At 35.7% G+C, this 21,454-nt stretch overlaps 1 protein-coding gene across 1 annotated transcript in view; it reads right to left on the reverse strand.

The window, feature by feature from the left end:
• Positions 1-21,454, reverse strand: part of CFAP91 (cilia and flagella associated protein 91) — a gene marked incomplete at its 3' end in the record, with an annotated part of 55,168 nt that overhangs the window by 22,255 nt on the left and 11,459 nt on the right. The window contains exons 2-6 of the mRNA XM_024764667.1: positions 19,686-19,762; positions 19,043-19,200; positions 17,987-18,070; positions 16,834-16,890; positions 3,934-4,115 (exon numbers count right to left, since the gene is read on the reverse strand). Of these exons, the coding sequence (XP_024620435.1) occupies positions 3,934-4,115; positions 16,834-16,890; positions 17,987-18,070; positions 19,043-19,200; positions 19,686-19,762 (558 nt within the window). The remainder of the gene's footprint in view (positions 1-3,933; positions 4,116-16,833; positions 16,891-17,986; positions 18,071-19,042; positions 19,201-19,685; positions 19,763-21,454) is intronic.

Below are 21,454 nucleotides of genomic sequence, written 5' to 3' on the forward strand. Positions count from 1 at the left end.
ACACACACACACACACACACACACACACACACGTTGGTTTTTTTGTTTGTTTTTCCCAGTACTGCCTGGAGGTAGAAATCAGAATCAAAGTTCACTTTTGCACATGGATATCTAATTGTTTCATCAACATTTATTGAAAAGACCTCCTTTTTCCCACTGAATATAGTGGCATCTTTCTCATAAATCAAATGACTATAAATGTGGAGTGAGAAATCTGCCAGTTCAAAGGAGCCCAGAGCCATAATTATTTCCTTGAAATGCTACAGCCAAGTTATTTCCACATTTTCTTAATGCATAATCAGATCTATAGCAGGTGTCGACATGGCTTACCACATGCAAAGTCTTTTATGTGAAATACATTAATCATCTTGTTCAAATCACCTAAATCCTAACTTTTGATAGCTTAATCTGAAAGAGGAGCATTAAAAAATCTTCCACTGTGAATAGGAATTTGTCCATTTCTCCTTGTGATTCAATCAGTTTTGCTTTATATATTGAGTCTATGCAGAGTAAATTCAAATTCATAACAGATATAACTTCTGGCGGGTTTTTCCTTTTATAACTATTTCATGTTCTTCATTATCCCTTTTACTGTTTTCTGATTAACTTTGGTCTAATATTAACATTGTTACACCAGCTTTCTTTGGGTCAGCTTTCAGTATATTTTCCACTCCTTTATTTTCAAAGTTATAATGCTATTTTATAAATAGCAAGCTGTTTTTGCTCGGTTTTAATGAATTCAATCCCAGAATTTTTTAATAGGCAAGTTTAAGTCACTCTTATTATATATTTTGATTATTAAAATATTTGAACATTTTCCCTACACTTTACTATGCATTTTCTATTTGTCGTGTTTTTTCTTTGCGTTTTCCCCCATTTCTACTGTTATTTCCTCCTTTTCCCCTTTACCAATTGTGAAATGATATATTTCTTCTCTTTTTTCCAGAGGTTACACATAAATTTTTTAACCTAGAAATTTCCACTCATAGTTTTCTAATAAAGTCTAAAGCTAATTAATATTGCTCTCTCTCCAAAAGAAAACAGAATTTTTGCATGCTTTATTCTTGTTTCTTCTTAACTCCAGTACTCAGTGTGGTTCTTAAACCAGCAGTAGCAGCAGCATCTGAGAGCTTGGTAGAAATGCAAATTCTCCACCCTTTCTCAGACATAGTAAATCAGAATCTCTGGGATGGGGCCAGGAATCAGTGTTTTAACAAGCTCACCAGATGATTCTTATTCATGCAAAAGTCTGAAAAGGACTGATCTAGAGCAGAGGTCATCAGACTTTCTCTGTGAAAGGCCAGTGAGTAAATATATGAGGCTTTGTGGGCCGCACAGTCTCTTTCAGTTACTCAATTCTGCATGGCAGTGCAAAAGCAGGCAAGGACACTACGTAACAAATAAGTTTGGCTGTATTCCAATAAAACCTTTTTAGGGTCACTGGAATTTTAATTTCATATTATTTTCACAAGTCACAAAATAGTACAAATAATTTTCACATGTCGCATAATAGGTTTTTTTCATCCATTTTTAAATGTAAAAATCCTTAACTTGCAGGCCATATTAAAAAAGGCAATAGGCCAAACTGGCCTATGGACCATAGTTTGCTAATCCTGATCTAGAGTTTTAGTACTTGCTTCATTCTTTTTTTTTTTTTTTAAGTATCATTTTTAAAAACTCAACACTTTAAATTTTTAATTACATATTTTTCTCTTTTTTTGCTCATCATATTCTTAAACACTGCTTCTTCCTTTTGGGCTTATTTTTCTTCTTGTTGAAGTATGTCCTTTTGTTCTTCCTTTTCAGATTAATAGCTAACATGTATAGAAAGCTTATTTACATACTAAGCACTGGTCTAAGCACATTACATAAATGAATTTAAATTAATCTTTACAATATCCTATGAGATAGGCCTATGAAATGTCCTATCCTGTGAAAGTGTCCTTATTTCACCTTCACTGAATAACAGGTTGGCTGGTATAAGAATTCTAGATTTGAAATTATTTTCCCACAGCACTTTAAAGATAATACTACAAAATGCCCACCTGGAGTACTCCTGCTCTTAGAGGGCCTGGAATTCCATGCATAAATTGCCCCAAGCCCACTTCCAAAACCTACATGGGCCTCTTCCCAGGATTCAGACTCCTGAGGGCAGACTATATGCTGCTGTTTGTTCACCCTTAAGCCCAAGGCATAGCCAAGTGGCAGCTGTTTGCAAGGATGTGTAAACAGAAAATGGAGAAGCAAGGTGGGGCAATCATATACATGCATGACAGGCCCCTTGTGATATTGAACAGAGCCAGAGAAAAGGGCAGGCCACTAGGCAGCCTCTCCCATTGCTGCCACATTCCAGCATGCAATCCCAAAGAGTCTAAGAATTTTAAATGTACATTTATCCTTTCAACTTTTTAGAAAGATTTATTTGTGAAAAATATAGAACGTACTTTACCTAACAGATAGTGGCTTGATTTATAATTTTTAAACATCTATGCATATATCAATAGTATATGGGCCTCTATTTGAACCTCTCTGCCCAGGGCCTCACCAATGAGGAGGTAGGCCTAACTCATGGAGGTTTTTATTGATACTTCAACCCCAGAGCTGCCAGTGGCAGGGCTCCAGATTAGGCCTTTTACCAAGAGAAGCACTTCTGAGCCCCTGCCCGGATTTCTTGTTTTAGATGTCCTGGTTCTGGTCCTCCTGCAGCTCAACGCTAAGCCCTTGTCACACCAAGAGGTAAAGCCCAAGGCCCCAGATAGGAGCACTTGGCTTAGACTGGCAGGCACTGGGCTTCAATCCTATCTGTGGGCAGGAGAAAAGTTTCTGTTTCCTTTAGTTTAAGCAGGTAACTCAGATCTGCTCCCCACCATTCAGAGTCCCTGCTTACCATCACAGGTTCCCAGCTATTTCTTTCTTTTAGGAAGAAGTCTCCACTTCTAGACGATGGAAATTTTCTTCCTTGCTTTTAAGTGTGGTTATTAATCTTTATAATATGTCTTTTATGATTTCAGCGTACTTTTAACCTGTCATCTAGGCCTAAAATTAGAGCCTCTGGTTTAAAGTGTGGGTGTCAAGAATGCTTAATCTGGATTCATAAAGTGGGCCAGGAAACAAGAATCAAAACTAGAACTCAGATATGAACATCTTCTTTGCCTGTGACGCAGAATTGATCACAGCAATTAATTACATTGGGGAAACAAAAGTAATCTCGTTTTAATAAAAATCATTACAGTTAACCAACTATCTCCATGACCTTAGAGGAGTCAGTTTCCCAGCTACAATCAAGTGAGTTCAATAAGCTAATGCCTAATAGTTTCTAAAGGTCCCTTCTCTTATTAATTTTTATAGTTTCACATAATAAGGGCCTAGACCGGAGTGAATTTCTATACTCTGAGAGTGAATTTCTGAGCCTGGAAGATATTAGCATTTCAGAGATAATATCAAAAGAAATCATCCAAATCATCAAATAAAGTATATAAGAGAGCCTTGATAAATTGCAAGATAGTTTAGCAAAGAAAGATAATATTATTACCTATGTTGGAATAGGCATTCAGTATTATACACTCAAGAAAGGTTTATGTGTAAAGAAGGAGTATGAATGCCTCAGTGAAAAAGAACTGATTCACTGGGAGAAACAGTGAGAAGAGGGAGGGGAGTCGTCAGTAAAGTAACCACAAAATTAAGCCGAAATATAACTTCAGCTTCAGGGGAAAAGAACAATAAGCCTCCTTACAGTGAAAAGGGCGTAAATACCTTTGAACAAATTTATCAGAAAATGTATGAGTCTATGAAGTAGCTCTACTGAGCAAGACGCTTTAAATAGCAATACTTTAAACCACAGTTGCCTCTATGTGTGTCATTTCCAAGAACTCAATAGCACGTGTGGTTATCAGGACTGTCATCTGCAAATATTCAAAAGAATTACCAACTCACCCCAAGTGAGAGTAGCCAGGGTCAGCAGTTCAGGGATGGAATCCTGACATACTATGTATTCTGGAGAATACGGGTCTGTTTGAACTTCGGCATCGCGATAATCAGTCTGAGTGCCCACGGTATACTTTGAAGGAATGGGGAGGTACTTAGTGGAAGGAGGAGGAAAAGTATATGGCTCTGCCCTAAAAGAGGAAATCATTTTAAAAATTAAAACCTGATACAATCACTTTATACCTATCAATAGGTTTTGAAACATATGTGATAAAGAGTTAAACAGTCTTTCTATATAAAATGCCCTTGTGAATCAATAAGACAGTTAAATAGCCACAGAGAAATGAGTAAAGGACAGTCCAGAAAACAAAAAGTAAAACTTCTAACAATCATATGAAAAGATAATGAACATAAATAGTAATCTAAGAGAAGTAAATTAAAACAGCAAGATGCTATTTTATTATATAACATAAGCAATGATTTAAAAGTGTGAAAGTAAAAAAAAAAAAAAAAAAAAAAAAGTGTGAAAGTACCTAGCATCAATGAAGTTGTGAAGAAACAGACATTCTCATAAACTATTGATGGAAATACAAATAGGTGCAACCTAACAGGTAACTTATCAATATATATCAAACCCTTAAAATATGCTTTTGCCCCAGCAATTGTACTCCTAGGAATTTATTGTAGGAAATAATTCAATGAGTGTGCAAAGATATATGCAGACATGTTTATAAAGTCTCATAAGAGTAAAAAACATTTTTAATGGCCAATTTTATTTTTAAAACATGGTTATACCTGGAGTCATTAGGCATCAACCTTGGACCCATTATTTTCACCCTTGTTTTTTTCATTCTGTCTATTTTTAGATACAAAAAAACTTTTTAATTCACTTAAACATATGCCCACCCTTACACATAATTTCTTAAACAATAAGTATGACAGCACATATGGTTTAATGTTTTAGTGCAGTGTTTTCTTGTGCTTTTGAGTTTGCATCCCTCAATCCTTTTTCTTCCTTATCCACTTGTAGCAGTACCTTCTCTATATACCCAATATCTAGGGTATGTATCTCAGTTGTATCCTTGAATTATATCTTCCATATTTTTTGGCACACTTATTTTCTACACTGACACAAATATAGTGTTATTTTATCATTTGACTAACATGAAATCATACTATAAATATGTTTTTGCATCTTGCTTTTTTGACTAAACAACACTCCATGGAAACCCTTCCCAATCTACTCATGTGACTCTTTAAAAAAATATATTACAAACTTAATCACCATCAGTAGAAAAATTGTTTTTTAAAAAATGGCACATCCATAATGGAATTTATCCAGCTATTAAAAGTTACAATGTAATCTACATTTATGAATGAACAAAAATGTCTATGATCCAAAGTAAAGTAGAAAAAAGAACACTATAAAGCAGTATGTACATTAGAAATACATTTTTATGTTTTTAAAGACTGTGTTATTAGGCACATAAAAATGCCTAGATGGATACACAATAATAAAAGCAATTATTTCTGGATAGTAGGGTTATAGAGAGAATTTTTTTCATGTTTATAGTCTTCCGAATTTTCTAACTTTTTTTTAACCTGTATATATACTACTTATAAAATAAGAAAAAAATATATAACCATTTCCATTTATAATATATCATTTTGAAGAATTGGTTAAATTACACAAACAATAAATAATGGAAAAAAAGAGAGAGATTTCCATTATGAAAAAGTCAAAGGCAAGGGGAGGTGCTTATACATGAGCACAGCATGTAAAGCTTAACTCAAAGAAAAATGCATTTCAAGCCAATTAGAAAGAAGTGTCTATTTGGCATTTCGACCTGTGATGAAACAGTACTTTAAATTGTTTTTAATGCTGAATTCTAACAGGCATTGAAATCATTTTTAAGCAGTTGCTATTAATTTCTAACACATGTAGACAATATAAGTACGTACATATAGTTTCTTAAGTTTTCAGCAGAATGTATGCTACTATAAAAATTCTACTTGAGGAAATAACTTCAAATTAGCTTTATCATCACAGATCATGTGAATATTATAACACCGTAAGCTTGAATCAAGAGAATAAATTATTGTTTTCTAAATTAAATAATTTCACATTTGACCCATCTGATCAAATGTTCTAGGATTATGGTAAAGCCTGAGGAATCCCTCTGACTAAGCTTTCTGCTGACTTGGGACCCTTCTAGGTGGGTCTGAGGATAGGATGCAAAGGAGGAATGCTACTTTGACAAAAGTCCTATGCAACTTAATAGTACAGCTTCTTTCCCAACCAACTTGTTATTTTTCTCCAACCTATTCTTTTTCTCTCCATTTCAGTTGGTTTTAGAGGAGAGCAAAATGTGAATAAGAAAGAGTAAAAATCTCTTTCCCACCTCTGCCCAGCCTCGATCGGGACCCAATGCCAGAAAGACTCCATATATGCTTCCTACTTGGCTTGAGCCCTGCCTTGTCCTGGATCCCATCCTCAGCCTTACTTAGTCTGGCTTTGGTATCTTTACAGAAGGCACTGCTGCTCTATTCCCTCCATCCAGGCCCCTCCTCCTCTACTACGGGCCACTACCAGGAACATGTACTGTCTGCCAAACCTACAGTCTTCTAGATTTTCCCTTCCAGCCCCAACTGAACCGCACACAAAGAGGAGCTTCACAAAGCTAGCAAATCTTGTTTTGTTATTATGAACTCTATTGAATGTCTGTATTTTTTAAAGGCAATTTTTTAGAGCAATCTTAGGTTCATAGCAAAATTGAGAAGGAGGTACAGAAACTTCCCATATACTCCCTGCCCCACACATGCATAGCCCAACACATTATCAACATGACTCACCAGAGTGGTAGCTTTGTTACAATTGATGAACCTCCACTGACACTTCACAGTCTCCCAAAGTCCACAGTTTACATTAAGGTTCACTCTTGGTGTTGTACATTATATGGGTATGGACAAATCCTTATATGTCTATGTATACATGTATAATAACATGTATCCATCATTATAGTAACATACAGAGTATTTCCCCTACCCTTAAAATCCTCTGTGCTCCTATTCATCCTTTCCCCATTCCCCCCAACCCCCTGGCAACCAATCTTTTTATAATCTCCATAATTTTGCCTTTTCCAGAATGTCATATAGCTGGAATCATACAGTATGTAACCGTTTCAGATTGGCTTCCTTCTCTTAACTATATGCATTTAAGATTCTTCCATGTCTTTTCATGACTTGATAAGCTCATTTCTTTTTAGTGCTGAATAATATTATACTGTCTCAATGTACCATAGTTTATTTATCCATTCACCTACTGAAGGACATCTTGGTTACTTCCAAGTTTTGGCAATTATGAATAAAACTGCTATATACATCTGTGAGCAGGTTCTTCTGTAGAGATAAGTTTTCAGCCTCTTTGGGTAAATACCAAGGAGCAGGATTGCCAAATCATATGGTAAGAGTATGTTTAGTCTTGTAAGAAACTGCCAGACTGTCTTCTGAAGTGGCTATAGCATTCCGCATTCCCACCAAAAATGAAAGGTCCTGCTGCTCCACATTTGGTGGTGTTAGTGTTCCAGATTTTGTCCATTCTAACAGGTGTATAGCGGAATTTCATTTTAATTTGCATTTCCCTGATGACATCATGTGGAGCATCTTTTCATATCCTTATTTGCCATCTGTATATCTTCTTTGGTGAGGTATTTGTTAAGGTCTTTGACCTTTTCTAAAATCAGGTTTTTTGTTTTCTTACTGTTGAGTTTCAGACTTCTTTGATTATTTTGGATAACAGTCCTTTATCAGATATGTCTTTTGCAAATATTTTCTCCTAGTCTGTGACTTGTCTTCTCATTCTACTGATATTGTCTTCTGTAGAGCAGAAGTTTTAAATTTCAATGAAGTCCAGATTTTCCATTATTTCTTTAATGGATCATGACTTTGGTGTTGTATCTAAAAAGTCATCACCATACCCAAGGTCATCTAGGTTTTTTCCTATGTAATCTTTTAAGAGTTTTATGTTTTTGTATCCTACATTTAAGTCTGTGATCATTTTGAGTTAATTTTGTGAAGGGTGTAAGGCTTATGCCTAAATACATTTTTTTGCATGTAGATGTCCAGTTGTTCCAGCATCATTTGTTTAAAAAGACTCCATTGTATTGTCTGTTCTTTTTGTCAAAGATTAGTTGATTATATTTATGTGGGTCTATTTCTGGGCTCTCTATTCTATTTCATTCATCTATTTGTCTATTCTTTCCATAATACCACACTTTCATGATTATGAAAGTTTTACAGTAGGTCTTGAAGTCAGGTCATGTCAGTCCTCCAACTTTGTTCTTCTCCTTCAATATTGTGCTGCTTATTCTGAGTTTTTTGCCTCTTCATATAAGCTTTAGAATCACTTTGTCAATATCCACAAAATAACTTGCAGGGATTTTAATTGAGATTACATGGACTCTGTAAATCAAATTGGGAAGAACTGACATATTGCACTATTGAGTCTTCCTATCCATGAACATGGAATATTTCTTCATTTATTTAGTTGTTCTTTGATTTCTTTCATCAAAGTTTTGCAGTTTTCCTCAAATAGATCTTGTGTATATTTTATTAAATTTATATTTAAGTATTTCATTTGTTGATGCTAATGTAAATGGCACTGTGTTTTATATTTCAAATTCCCCTTGTTCTATATAAGTATATAGGAAAGCAGCTGACTTTTGTATACTAACCTTATATCCTACAACCTTGCTATAATCACTTATTAGTTCCAGGAGAGGTTTTCTTTTTTTTTCAGTAATTTCTTTTAGATTTTCTACATAGATGAATATGTCTCCTGCTAAAAGACAGTTTTATTTCTTCCTTTCCAAACTGTATACCTTTTTTTTTTTTTGCAGTATGCAGGCCTCTCACTGTTGTGGCCTCTCCCGTATGCGCAGGCTCAGCAGTCATGGCTCACGGGCTCAGCCGCTCCGCGGCATGTGGGATCTTCCCGGACCAGGGCACGAACCTGCGTCCCCTGCATCTGCAGGTGGGCTCTCAACCACTGCGCCACCAGGGAAGCCAAACTGTATACCTTTTATTTCTTCTTCTTGTCTTATTGAATTAGCTAGGACTTCCAGTATGATATTGAAAGGAAGTGATGAGAGGGGACATCCTTGCCTTTTTCCTGATCTTAGTGGAAAAGCTTTGAGTTTCTCACCATTAAGTGTGATGTAAGTTTTTGGTACACATTCTTTATAAAGTTGAGGACATTCCTTTCTAATCCAAGTTAACTGAGAGTTTTAATCATGAATGAGTATTGGATATTGTCAAATACTTTTTCTGGCCTCTAGTAATATGATCATGTGATTTTTCTTTTTCAGCCTGTTGATGTGATGCATAATATTAACTGATTTTCAAATGCAGAATCAGCCTTGCATACCTGGGATAAATCCCACTTTGTTGTGGTGTATAACTCTTTTCATACATTGTTGGATTTGATTTGCTAATATTTTGTTGAGGATTTTCATGCCTACATTCATGAGAGATGTTGGTTTGTAGTTTTCTTTTAATGTCTTTGCCTGGTTTTGGTATTAGAGTAATGCTGGTCTCAAAGAATGAGTTAGCTTCTATTATCTGAAAGAGACTGCAGAGAATGGTATAACTTCTTCCTTAAACGTTTGGTAGAATTCACCAGCAGACCCATCTGGGCCTGGTGCTTTATGTTTTAGAAAGTTATTAATTACTGATTCAAAAATTTGTTAATAATAATATAGGCCTTTTCAGATTTTCTGTTTCTTCTTGTGTGAGTTCTGGCAAATTGCCTTTCAAGTAATTAGTCCTTTTCATCTAGAATATCAAATTTGTAGGCATAGAGTTATTCACAGTATTCCTTAATTATGTTTTTAATGCCATGGGATCTGCAGTGACCCTTTTTCATTTCTGAAAAGGGCATCCTTTTTCATATCTGATATTAATAATTTGTGTCCTCTCTTTTTTTCTTAGTTAGCCTCACTTGAGGCTTATCAGTTTTAGTGATCTTTTCAAGGAAATTTGTGGTTCCACTTATTTTCTCTATCAATTTCCTTGATCAATTCTGTTGATTTATGGGACTTCCCTGGTGGCACAGTGGTTGAGAATCCACCTCCCAATGCAGGGGATGTAGGTCTGATCCCTGGTCAGGGAACTAGATTCCACATGCATGCCACAACTAAGAGTTCGCATGCCATAACTAAGGACCCTGCAAGAAGTAACTAAGGAGCACACATGCCGCAACTAAAGGAGCCCATGAGCTGCAACTAAGGAGCCCACAAGCTGCAACTAAGACCCAGCACAACCAAAATAAATAAATAAAAATTTTTAAGAAAGTACATGGCGTATACTCTCCATACACTTGAAAAAAAATTCCATTGATTTATGCTCTAATTCTTATTACTGCTTTTCTTCTGCTTGCTTTGGATATAATTTGCTCTTCTTTTTCTAGTTTCTCAAGGTGGAAGCTTAGATGATTGATTTAGATCTTTCTTCTTTTGTAATACATGCATTCAATGCTATAAATTTCCCACTAAGCACTGCTTCCATTGCATTGCACAAATTTTTATAATTTATATTGTCATTTTCATTTAGTTTAAAATATTTTAAAATTTCCCATGATATATCTTTTTTGATCCATATGTTATTTAGAAATATATTGTTTAATATCCATATATTTGGGGATTTTCAGTTCTCTCTCTGTTCTTAATTTCCAGTTTAATACCACTATGGTCTGAGAGCAGACATTGTATTATTTCTAAGCTTTTACATTTATTAAAGTGTGTTTTATGGCCCAGAATGTGGCTATCTTGGTGAATGTTTCATGTGAACTTGAGAAGAATGTGTATTCTGCTGTTGTTGAATAAGTAGTCTATAGATACCAATTATATACAACTGATTAATGGCATTGTTAAGTTCAACTAGGGCCTTACTGATTTTCTGTCTGCTAGATGTATCCATTTCCAACAGGAGGTGATAGTGGATTCATCTACTTCTCCTTGTAATTCTATTACTTTTTGCCACATGTAGTTTCACACTGTCATCAGGCACATATACATTAAGGATTATTATGTCTTCTTGGTGAACTGACCTCTGTATCATTATATAATGCCTCTCTTTATCCCTGATAATTTTCCTTGCTTTGAAGTCTGCTCTGTCTGAAATTATTATAGCTACTGTTGCTTTCTTTCAGTGTTAGCATGCTATAGTTTTCTCTATCCATTTACTTCTGTTCTTTCTTTTTACATTTTTTAATTGAAGTGTAGTTGATGTGTAATATTATATGTTACAGGTGTACTATACAGTATTTCACAAATTTTAAAGGTTATACTCCATTTATAGTTATTATAAAATATTGGCTATATTCCATGTTGTACAATATATACTTGTAGCTTATTTTATACATAATGGCTTATACCTCTTAATCCCTTATTCCTATATTGCCCCTCCCCCTTTCCTTCTCCCCACTGGTAACCACTAGCTTGGTCTCTATATCTGTGAGTCTGTTTCTTTTTTCTTATATTGACTAGTTTGTTGTATTTTTTAGATTCCACACATAAGTGATATCATACAGTATTTCTCTTTCTCTGTCTGACTAACTTCACTTAGGATAATACCCTCCAAGTCCATGCATGTTGTTGCAAGTGGTAATTTTCATTCTTTTTTATGGCTGAGTAGTATTCCATTGTGTATGTGTATGTATGTATATATATATATATATATATATATATATATATACACACACCACATTTTCTTTATCCATTCATCTGTTGATGGATGCTTGAATTGCTTCCATATTTTGGCAATTGTAAGCAATGCTGCTATAAACATTGGGGTGCATGTATCTTTTCAAAATAGTGATTTTGTTTTTTTCGGATATATACCCAGGAGTGGAATTGCTGAGTCATAAGGTGGTTCTATTTTTAGTTTTTTGAGAAACCTCCCGACTGTTTTCCACAGTGGCTGCACCAATTTACATTCCCACTAACAGTGTAGGAGGGTTCCCTTTTCTCCACTTTGCTAACGTTTGTTATTTGTGTTCTTTTTGATGATAGCCATTCTGACAGGTATGAGATAATATCTCATCGTGGTTTTGATTTGCATTTTCCTGATGATTAGCAATGTTGAACATCTTTTCACGTTCATGTTGACCATCTGCATGTCCTCTTTGGAGAAATAGACATTCAGGTCTTTTGCACATTTTTAATTGGGTTGCTTGGGTTTTTTTGATGTTGAGTTGTATGGGCTGTTTATATATTTTGGATATTAACCCCTTATCGGTCATATCATTTGCAAATATTTTCTCCCATTCAGTAGGCTATCTTTTCATTTTGTTGATGGTTTTCCTTGCTGTGCAAAAGCTTTTAAGTTTAATTAGGTCCCATTTGTTTATTTTTGCTTTTATTTCCTTTGCTTTAGGAGACTGCTCCAAAAAAATATTGCTACAATTTATGTAAAAGAGTGTTCTTCCTATGTTTTCTTCTAGGAGTTTTATGGCTTCAGGTCTTATATTTAGGTCTATGAGTTTATTTTCGTATATGGTGTTGGAGAATGTTCTGATTTCATTCTTTTACATGTAGCTGTCCAGTATTCCCAGCACCACTTATTGAAGAGGCTGTCTTTTCTACATTGTATATTCTTGCCTCCTTTGTCATAGATTAACTGACCATAAACACATGAGTTTTTTTCTGGGCTCTCTATTCTGTTCTAATCTATCTATTTACTTTTAATCTATATGTGTCTTTATACTTAAAGTAGGTTTTTTATTGACAACATATAATTGGTTCTTGTTTTTTGATCCACTTTAACAATAGCTGTCTTTTAATTGGTTCATTTAGACCCCTGATGGCCAAAGTGATTATTGATAGTTGGATTAATATCTACCATATCTATTTGTTGCACTTGTTCTTTGTTCCTATTTTATCTTCCACCCTTTTTCTGTCTTTTTGTAGTTTTAACCACGTTTTATATGATTCCATTTTCTCTTCTTTATTAGCATATCAGTTATACTTCCCTTTATTTTTTACTTTTTTAGTGATTGTCCCAGAGTTTACAATATACATTTACAACTAATCCAAGTCCACTTTTAAATAACACTATATCACTTCTCAAGCAGTGTAAGTACCTTATAATAACAAAATAATCCTCATTCCTCCCTTTCATCTTTTATTACTGCTGTCATTCATTTCACTTATATATAAGCATATACATGATATATTCATGAGCATAACAAATACATTGTTGCTCTTATTATTATTAATTTTTTTTCCGAATGGGCTCCTTTAATAATTAGTCAAAGAGGAAAAACAAACTGCCCACCATTTGTCTTCCATTGTCTTCCTTTTTTTTTTAATTGGAGTATAATTGCTTTACAATGTTGTGTTAGTTTCTGCTGTACAACAAAGTGAATCAGCTATGTGTATACATATATCCCCTCCCTCTTGGACCTCCCTCCTGGACCTCCCTCCCACCTCCCCCCATGCCGCCCATCTAGGTCATCACAGAGCACTGAGCTGAGCTCCCTGTACTATACTGCAGGTTCCCACTAGCTATCTGTTTTACATATGGCAGTGTATTTATGTCAAACCTAATCTCCCAATTCATCCTACCCTCCCCTTCCCCCCTGTGTCCACACATCCATTTTCTCAATCTGTGTCTCTATTTCTGCCCTGGTGGTCTTATTATTTTGAATAAACTGTTAAAAAATAAAAGTTTTTATTTCACCTTCATTTATTCTGTCTTTGATGCCCTTCTTTTCTTTATGTAGATCCAAGTTTCTGACCTATATTATTTCCCTTCTCTCTAAAGAACTTCTAATATTTCTTGCAACAAATGGCAAGATTCCCTCAATTTTTGTTTGTCTGAGAAGGTCTTTATTTTGCTTTCATTTCTGAAGGATAATTTTGCAGGATACAGAATTCTAGGTTGATTTTTTTTCTCTCAACACTTTAAAATTTCACTTCTCTCTCTTCTTGCTTGCATGGTTTCTGAGAAGTCAGATGTAATTCTTATTTTTGCTCCTCTATAGGTGAGGTAATTTTGTACTCTGCCTTCTGTCAGAATTTATTCTTTATCTCTGATTTTCTTTAGTTTGAATATAATATGCCTTGGTGTAGCTTTTTTGACATTTATTCTGCTTGATGTTCTGAGCTTCCTGACTCTGTAGTTTGATATCTGACATTAATTTGGATAAATTTTCAGTCATTATTGTTTCAAATATTTCTTCTGTTCCTTTCTTTCTTCTTCTGGTACTCCCATTATACGTATGCTATACCTTTGTATTTGTCCACAGGTTTTGGATATTCTGTTTTTCTCAGTCTTTGTTCTCTCTGCTTTTCAATTTTAGAAGTTTGTATGGATATCCTCTAGATCACAAATTCTTTCCTCAGCTATGTCCAGTCTATTAACAAGCCTATCAAAGGAATTCTTCATTTCTGTTTCAGTGTTTTTGATCTCTAGCATTTTATTTTTTTAGTTCTTCCTTAGAATTTCCATCTCTTTGCTTACATTGCCTATTTGATCTTGCTTGAAGTCTACTTCACTCATCAGAGCCCTTAGCATGTTCATCACAGTTGTTTTAAATTCCTTTTCTGATAATTCCAACATCCCTGCCATGTCTGGTTCTGATGGTTATGCTGTCTCTTCAAATTGTGGTTTTGCCTTTCAGTGTGCCTTGTAATTTTTTTTCTTACAGCTACACATGATGTACTGAGTAAGAAAAACTGTAAATAGGTCTTTAGTAATTTGGTGGTAAGGTGTGGGGGGAGGGGAAAGCATTCTATTTTCATATATTAGGTCTTTCTTTCAGTGAGCCTATGCATCTGGACTATGAGCTTCATAAGTGTTTTTCAGTTTTTCTTCCCCCTTAGGTGGGGCAGGATGGCAAAAGGGGACTGAAGTTGGGTATTTCCTTCCCCTCTCAGTTAGGCTCTGATAATACCCCAGCAGGTTAGGCTCTGGTTCACTAGTTTCTCCTGACAGCTGGCCTTGTTAAGAACAGAGTGCTCTAGCATATTTCAAAGTGGTTCCATTTTCCCTCCTCCTGCCAGAAGCATGGGGGAATTTTTCTCCAATATTTACTGTGAGAACCTGGTTGAGTTCCTGGAGGTAAATCACAAAATTGTGGGAGCCCCTATGACTGGGTCCTCCTGGAGTTTTTCATTCTCAGAGTTTTCCACACTGAATCTCCGGCAACTTGTCAATTATAGTTCAGGTTTTCCTACCTAGGAATGGTTCTCAGGGCAGTTTCTACCCATGAATCTCTGTTCTGGGTAGCTATTACTCCCTGTATTTGCCTGTTTTTAAAATCTTCAGTTAATAGCAACTTCCAAGCACCTTATATGTGGAACTGGAAACCACTATTGAACATTTTAAAAATATTACTTTTTATCCTCTTCACCAAGATGCTTACATAGAGTCCAAAGTAAAGGCTCCAACAGCTAGCCATGGAAAGGGTGTGGCTGGAGAAGGCCAGCTGTCCCCAGACAAGTCCATACTTGCTAACATAAGTCAGAATTATCCTCACCACTCAGAAACTCAACACTGCCAGAATTCCAGAGTTGACTTCACAGACGGTTACTGATTCATTCTTTAAAACTTCTGAGAGAGAAAGAAACTTTCTAGAATGTCAATTGTCGTGCTTTAACTCTCAAAGGAAATCTTTATCCCTTACATCAAAATTAGTTAGGAAGGAGTGGAGGGGCCCAGTGTTCATCACTGTAGACCTGAGAACTCCCCACAATCAACTGAACAATTTTTAGACCTAATGTGATTATGACCTCCAAAGCAGGAGATCCAGTGAGTCTGCTTTTAAAGAATTACCAAAGGTATCTATAGGGAGATACCTGTCTTATAGCTTCTCTTTTGCTCATACAAAGCATTTCACAGAAAACAAGTCTGCAGTTGTCCCCAGGTAAAGTGACAATACACAAAGTTGCTCTGTCTAGAAGGACAGCAGAGGATCTTTCCTCCATCCATGTAAGAGCCAAAGGTATCCATATACAGTCTTAAAAAATTAGAGGGGAACTGGGATCATAATTGGCACTTATGTCATAGAGTGTTCTGCCTATGTTCTCCTCTAAGAGTTTGATAGTTTCTTAGAGGAAAACATAGGCAGAACACTCTATGACATAAATCACAACAAGATCCTTAGGCACTTATATTGAGGATTACAGACCTTTGATAACATATATCCTATTCATAAGATGCTATATCATTAAGAGTAATCATATCCTTTAAATGCATGTTTGAAAGTTAAGCCCTATCTAACTTTCTATCCAGAAATCTGAGACCTTAAAAAAGGGTTCTTTTCCATTTCATTTCAAGAATACCTTGGATTTTTTTCTCCTATAGAAATTTTAAGTTATATTGACATGGGAAAGTGTATAGCAAAAATTAGATGAGCAAATGTACGTATCTATTCAAAACAAAAGTTATAAGCAAAAAACAACTACCCTCAGGCTTCCCTGGTGGCGCAGTGGTTGAGAGTCCGCCTGCTGATGCAGGGGACACGGGTTCGTGCCCCGGTCTGGGAAGATCCCACATGCCACGGAGCGGCTGGGCCCGTGAGCCATGGCCACTGGGCCTGCGCGTCCAGAGCCTGTGCTCCGCAACGGGAGAGGCCACAACAGTGAGAGGCCTGCGTACCGCAAAAAAAAAACCCAAAAAAACAAAAAAACAAAAAAACCTACCCTCAATATGTCTGATGCTCTTGGTTATTTTCTATTCTATTTTGTTTTTTAAAATGCTGCTCATGACCCACTAGAAGACCTTCTAATGGCTAGTGATCCAAAGTTTAAAGTATTGATTTAGTCAACTATCCTCTGGAAACAAATATGGAAGCAAATAATAAATAAAATAAACCGGAAAAAAAGTTTTAAAATAATGGTTACTTACCTGGTTGATGCAAAAACAACATTGAATGGCATCTGTTGATAAAATGGAAGGAAAGGCCTGGGGGAGAAAGGAAAACACAAATGTGTGGTACTTTTGCATTGTGTGCTCTCTGAGCTTTCTTCCATTGTTAATATTTGTCCCTTGAAATCAGTGAGTTTGAATACTTCATATATCAGTAATTCTCAAACTTTGGCATACACAAAAATCACTGGGGAGTGGGAAGATTCTTGTTTAAAATTCAAATTCCCAGGTCTAGCCCACGAGATTCAGTAGATACAAGGTGGAGCCAGTGAATCTGCATTTTTAATAAACATCCCAGTGTGTTCTCTGAAGGTGGGAAACAAGCCATACTCTGAGAAACTGCCTTATACATGGGCTTCAGCTGGTCATTAGTCCCCAGCAACTTCTCAAGTTCCCTGAGATATTCTGAAATTCCCAATGATTTACTTTAAAAAGTTTCCCCCCAAAAGTCTAGGAATTGAGTATAGTATGTTAAGAATTTAACATTTCTCTGAAAAAATCAGCATAATGTGGACTACAAGTTTACTTTTCTCAAATGAGTTTATGTAGATATAACATCAAGACTATTTTGCTAACTCAGATAGGACCTATAGGGAAATCCTCATCTTATTTTAATCTGATCTGAGTGTATGATTATCACATGAGTATTACTCACAAATGAAACAAAATGAATCTTTTGACCATGTTGGTTTTGGCAACATTCACACAAAGATAGCAAATTTCACCTATTTGCCCTCTTTTAACACTTTCCCCTGCACTATGGCTGTCATGGTGTCTTTGCTCTATCTCACTTCATTTGATAACTTCATTTTGTTCTCAAATATACATTCTTATTTGCAATTAGTACCTCTAATGCCAGGCAGACTTAGTTGGAACCCCAACTCTACCACTTGCTAATTTATGTGACCTTGAGCAATTTACTTCTCCTCTCTTGGTCTCAGCTTCCTTACTGGTAAAATGGGGATAATATATCTTATCCTATATTTCTGTTCTGAAAATTGATATTATATGTAAAGCACTTATAAAGTGATGCCTGGCACACTGCATGCACTTAAAAATGAGAGCTGCTATCATTATTACAAAGTGGTCTCTAACAATACTAGGGCTCACATTCACAGTAACTATTTTCTACCTTTCAAAATATTTATAGCGATTCTTTCCAGTAACATCGGGATCTTCATAAACTTCTTTAGGCATCGGAAAAGAAGTGTCAGTTCTAAAACGAAGCAGGAAAACATTATTCAAGTCTAACATATAATTTCCAATTCATATTTATATGTCTATAAAGTAGGGAATACACAGGGTAGCTCATACTGAAAGCAAAGTCTTCTATAACATGCATCTTACTGTTCTACATCTCAGACTAGAATAGTTACTTTCCCTGAGCCAGGAAACCAGGAGCCAACAAGTGGAACTGAAAGCTAATAAATGAGTAGACTTATGAAATCTCACATACGAAACTACTCACTTTTAGTTAATAGCACATGAGAATTACAAAACTTTAAAAAATGAAGTTTTATGTCTAGGCTGTAAGGTAGCATTTTAAAAGAAATTTACTAGGTATGAATTTGTAAATATTCCTTAAAAGAATAAACAATTCAAGAGATCTGTCTCTGAAGGTGCCTTGGCTGCAAGTGTCCAAAAAGTGTATTTGGATACTAGCAGAAAAGTACACTTGCAATTTCTAAGATGAATCAAAGAAACAACAAATGCATTCACTTCTACTATTAAGTTATCACTTAATATACATATGCACTCCAACCTTTGGAGAACATCTACTAACCAATAAACCTATAACCATTGCTCCTGAATCAGGCTTGTTCTGGTCAAAGGGCTTAAGAAAGAGAATTTGAGCTCAATTGGTCTAGGTATAACATCACAACTGTACATTTTTTTTAAAGATTTTTTTTTTTGATGTGGACCATTTTTAAAGTCTTTATTGAATTTGTTACAATATTGCTTCTGTTTTATGTTTTGGTTTTTTAGCCACAAAGCATGTGGGATCTTAGTTCCCTGACCAGGGATTGAACCTGCACCCCCTGCATTGGAAGGCGAAGTCTTAACCACTGGACAACCAGGGAAGTGCCTGTATATTTTAAAATAATACAGAATGAATAAATAAAATTTTTAAGAAGAAAAATGCATTCATTAAAAACATGAGTAGCAGCTGAAGCTACCTGACACTTACACAGCAAGTTTCCGGAGGGCTTCTTTGTGTCTCTCCTCATGTCCCTTCCAGTCCCGACTGATGAATGATGGAACAGGATCTGCCTTGCTCCAATATACAGAATATCTTGGATAATGAAACAGGCTACTGAACATGGTTCTATACCTGGGAACCCTTCTCTAATGTTAGGACAGGAAGGCAGGGGAAAAAAGGACAAAATTATATCATCAGATTTTCTGAAGTATTTTACTACTGCAAACTTTTTAAAGGCACAAAACAGTGTATATGACATCGGCTATTGGTATATGCATAGACTATCTCTAGAAGGGTACTCAAGAAACTGATGCTAATGGATGATTATGTGAAGAGGGCTAAGGGTAGCAGTTACTTTATACCATATAAGCTTTTGTACTATTTGAACTCTTTCAACACAGGCATATATTACTTTTCTCATTGAAATAACTTAGGTTATAATGGGACCTTTATTCACTATTAGTTAGTTAATCCTCACACTGGGCCACAAGTATTAAGATACTTTGTCCCCTGGTAATCGTGGCAAAGTAATCTCTGCAGAATATAAAATCCAGTGGAGATTTGGTGATTAGTCAATCTGATCAGCGCAGTTAGGTCCATTAGGCTACCTTAGTGGATGAGTAAGACCTACCAGTCTGCTTCGAATCAGGGTGGCCTGAATATTTGCCTGGTTGTGGTCTTTCTCACTTGACATGATAAACAATGGATCTGTGAAATAAACAATAAGGTAGTATAAGGAATAGAACATATCTACTCCTAGGCAGAGAATAATAGTAAAGAACTATAATTTCTTAATTGGAAAACAAATTAGAAAACTTAGATATTGCCTAGCTCTGCAGAAGCTCATAGCCTTATTACTCTACCACCAGTGAGGGTCTATGAGATGCATTTATTTTCTGTGTATTCCAAAGTCAGTTAATAGAATCAGAATGCAAAAAGAAGGCTGAACATGTTTTCAAGCACCATAGCCTAAATAGGCTCTCTTCTCTCCTACGAACAAACCACCTTCTGGGTCTGGAGAGTCCTGGAAATACTGCAAGAAGAAAGACCATGTATATACACACAACACTCATTTCCGAGGGAAAGAAACAATAACTTTGGGCACTATCTCCTATATTCAGTTCACAGGAGAGATACAAACTCTTAACAGTGTATCACCCATAACTGGTAGACAGGGTAAGAAAACGTCATTCTCTAATCAGAGATAAAGAAGATCAGCTATTTTTAGAATTCACCTCTTAAGATGGGACTAAGTTATTTCTCCCAGTTCAAAAAAGATTGCCCTGCTGCTATAAGTATGGGTTTGTTAGATATATCTCTAAAGTGACAAAGAATATTCATGACTGATTATACTATCCCTTAAAATCAAACAATTTGACATTAAGTTCACAAGCAACCTTCAGATACAGACTTGATTTATCAAGTAGACATCTCTTGAGAAACAAATACCCTGACCAACTAGTCTAGACATCTTGGTGACATATATTTCTCCACAGAAATTATTAAATTGGTATTGTGATTTAGAAATAAATCTCTTTTGAATTTAGATGATGTAAGTCAATTTCCAGAACCTAATGACTCCTCAGTTACCCAGTTGCAGACGAACAGCACAACTGCAACCACTGACCCAGTGATTTCTTTTAAATCATTTAAAATAAGAGTATGTAGAAATTTCACTTTGTCCTATACTATTTCCAGTATATCAGAGATGTTGAAGCTATAGTCTTTCTTCTGTTTAAACAGGTGCATTCATTCTGTCTTCAAATTCAGTAGCCTATAATTTGAGGCCATAAAATGTGGTCTCTTCATTCCTAATCAGCCCAGTTTCCATCACTTCTCAACTCGATATCACTGGGTCAGTGGTTGCAATTGTGCTGGTCAACTGAAATTAATTTAACCCACATTTCTCCTAAGTCTGAATAATAAATAATAAACCATTCTCCTCTTATTTCCATAAGGAGTGTGAAGACATGATATCTACAGGAACATTTTTACATCTATAAAAGATAATGACACAATACTCTATGATTTGTGACTACACATTCTACAACATAGCCTAAAACAGTGCTCAAATGGCAGTGGAGAGGCCTCTGAGATGCCCAAGTAACAGCAGTCACCAGGTCATTACTTGCTTACTCCTAGACAGTTATTAAGTGCTTTATGTGCAATATTCCGTTTAATCCTCAAAAAACCCAATGAGGTCGGCACTAGGCCTCCATTTTATAGAAAAGGAAACCAAGGCTTCAAGAAGTCAGCAACTGAGGTGATCAAAATGGTGGAGTAGGAGGACATGGAGCTCATCTCCCCCCATAAACACATCAAAAATATATCTACATGTGGGACAGTTCTCAATGAAAACGAACTGGAAACTGGCAGAAGAACTGCTATACAACCAAAGCT

Source organism: Neophocaena asiaeorientalis, unplaced genomic scaffold, assembly GCF_003031525.2.
Source record: "Neophocaena asiaeorientalis asiaeorientalis breed wild unplaced genomic scaffold, Neophocaena_asiaeorientalis_V1.1 scaffold500, whole genome shotgun sequence".
Classification (NCBI taxonomy): Eukaryota; Metazoa; Chordata; class Mammalia; order Artiodactyla; family Phocoenidae; genus Neophocaena; species Neophocaena asiaeorientalis.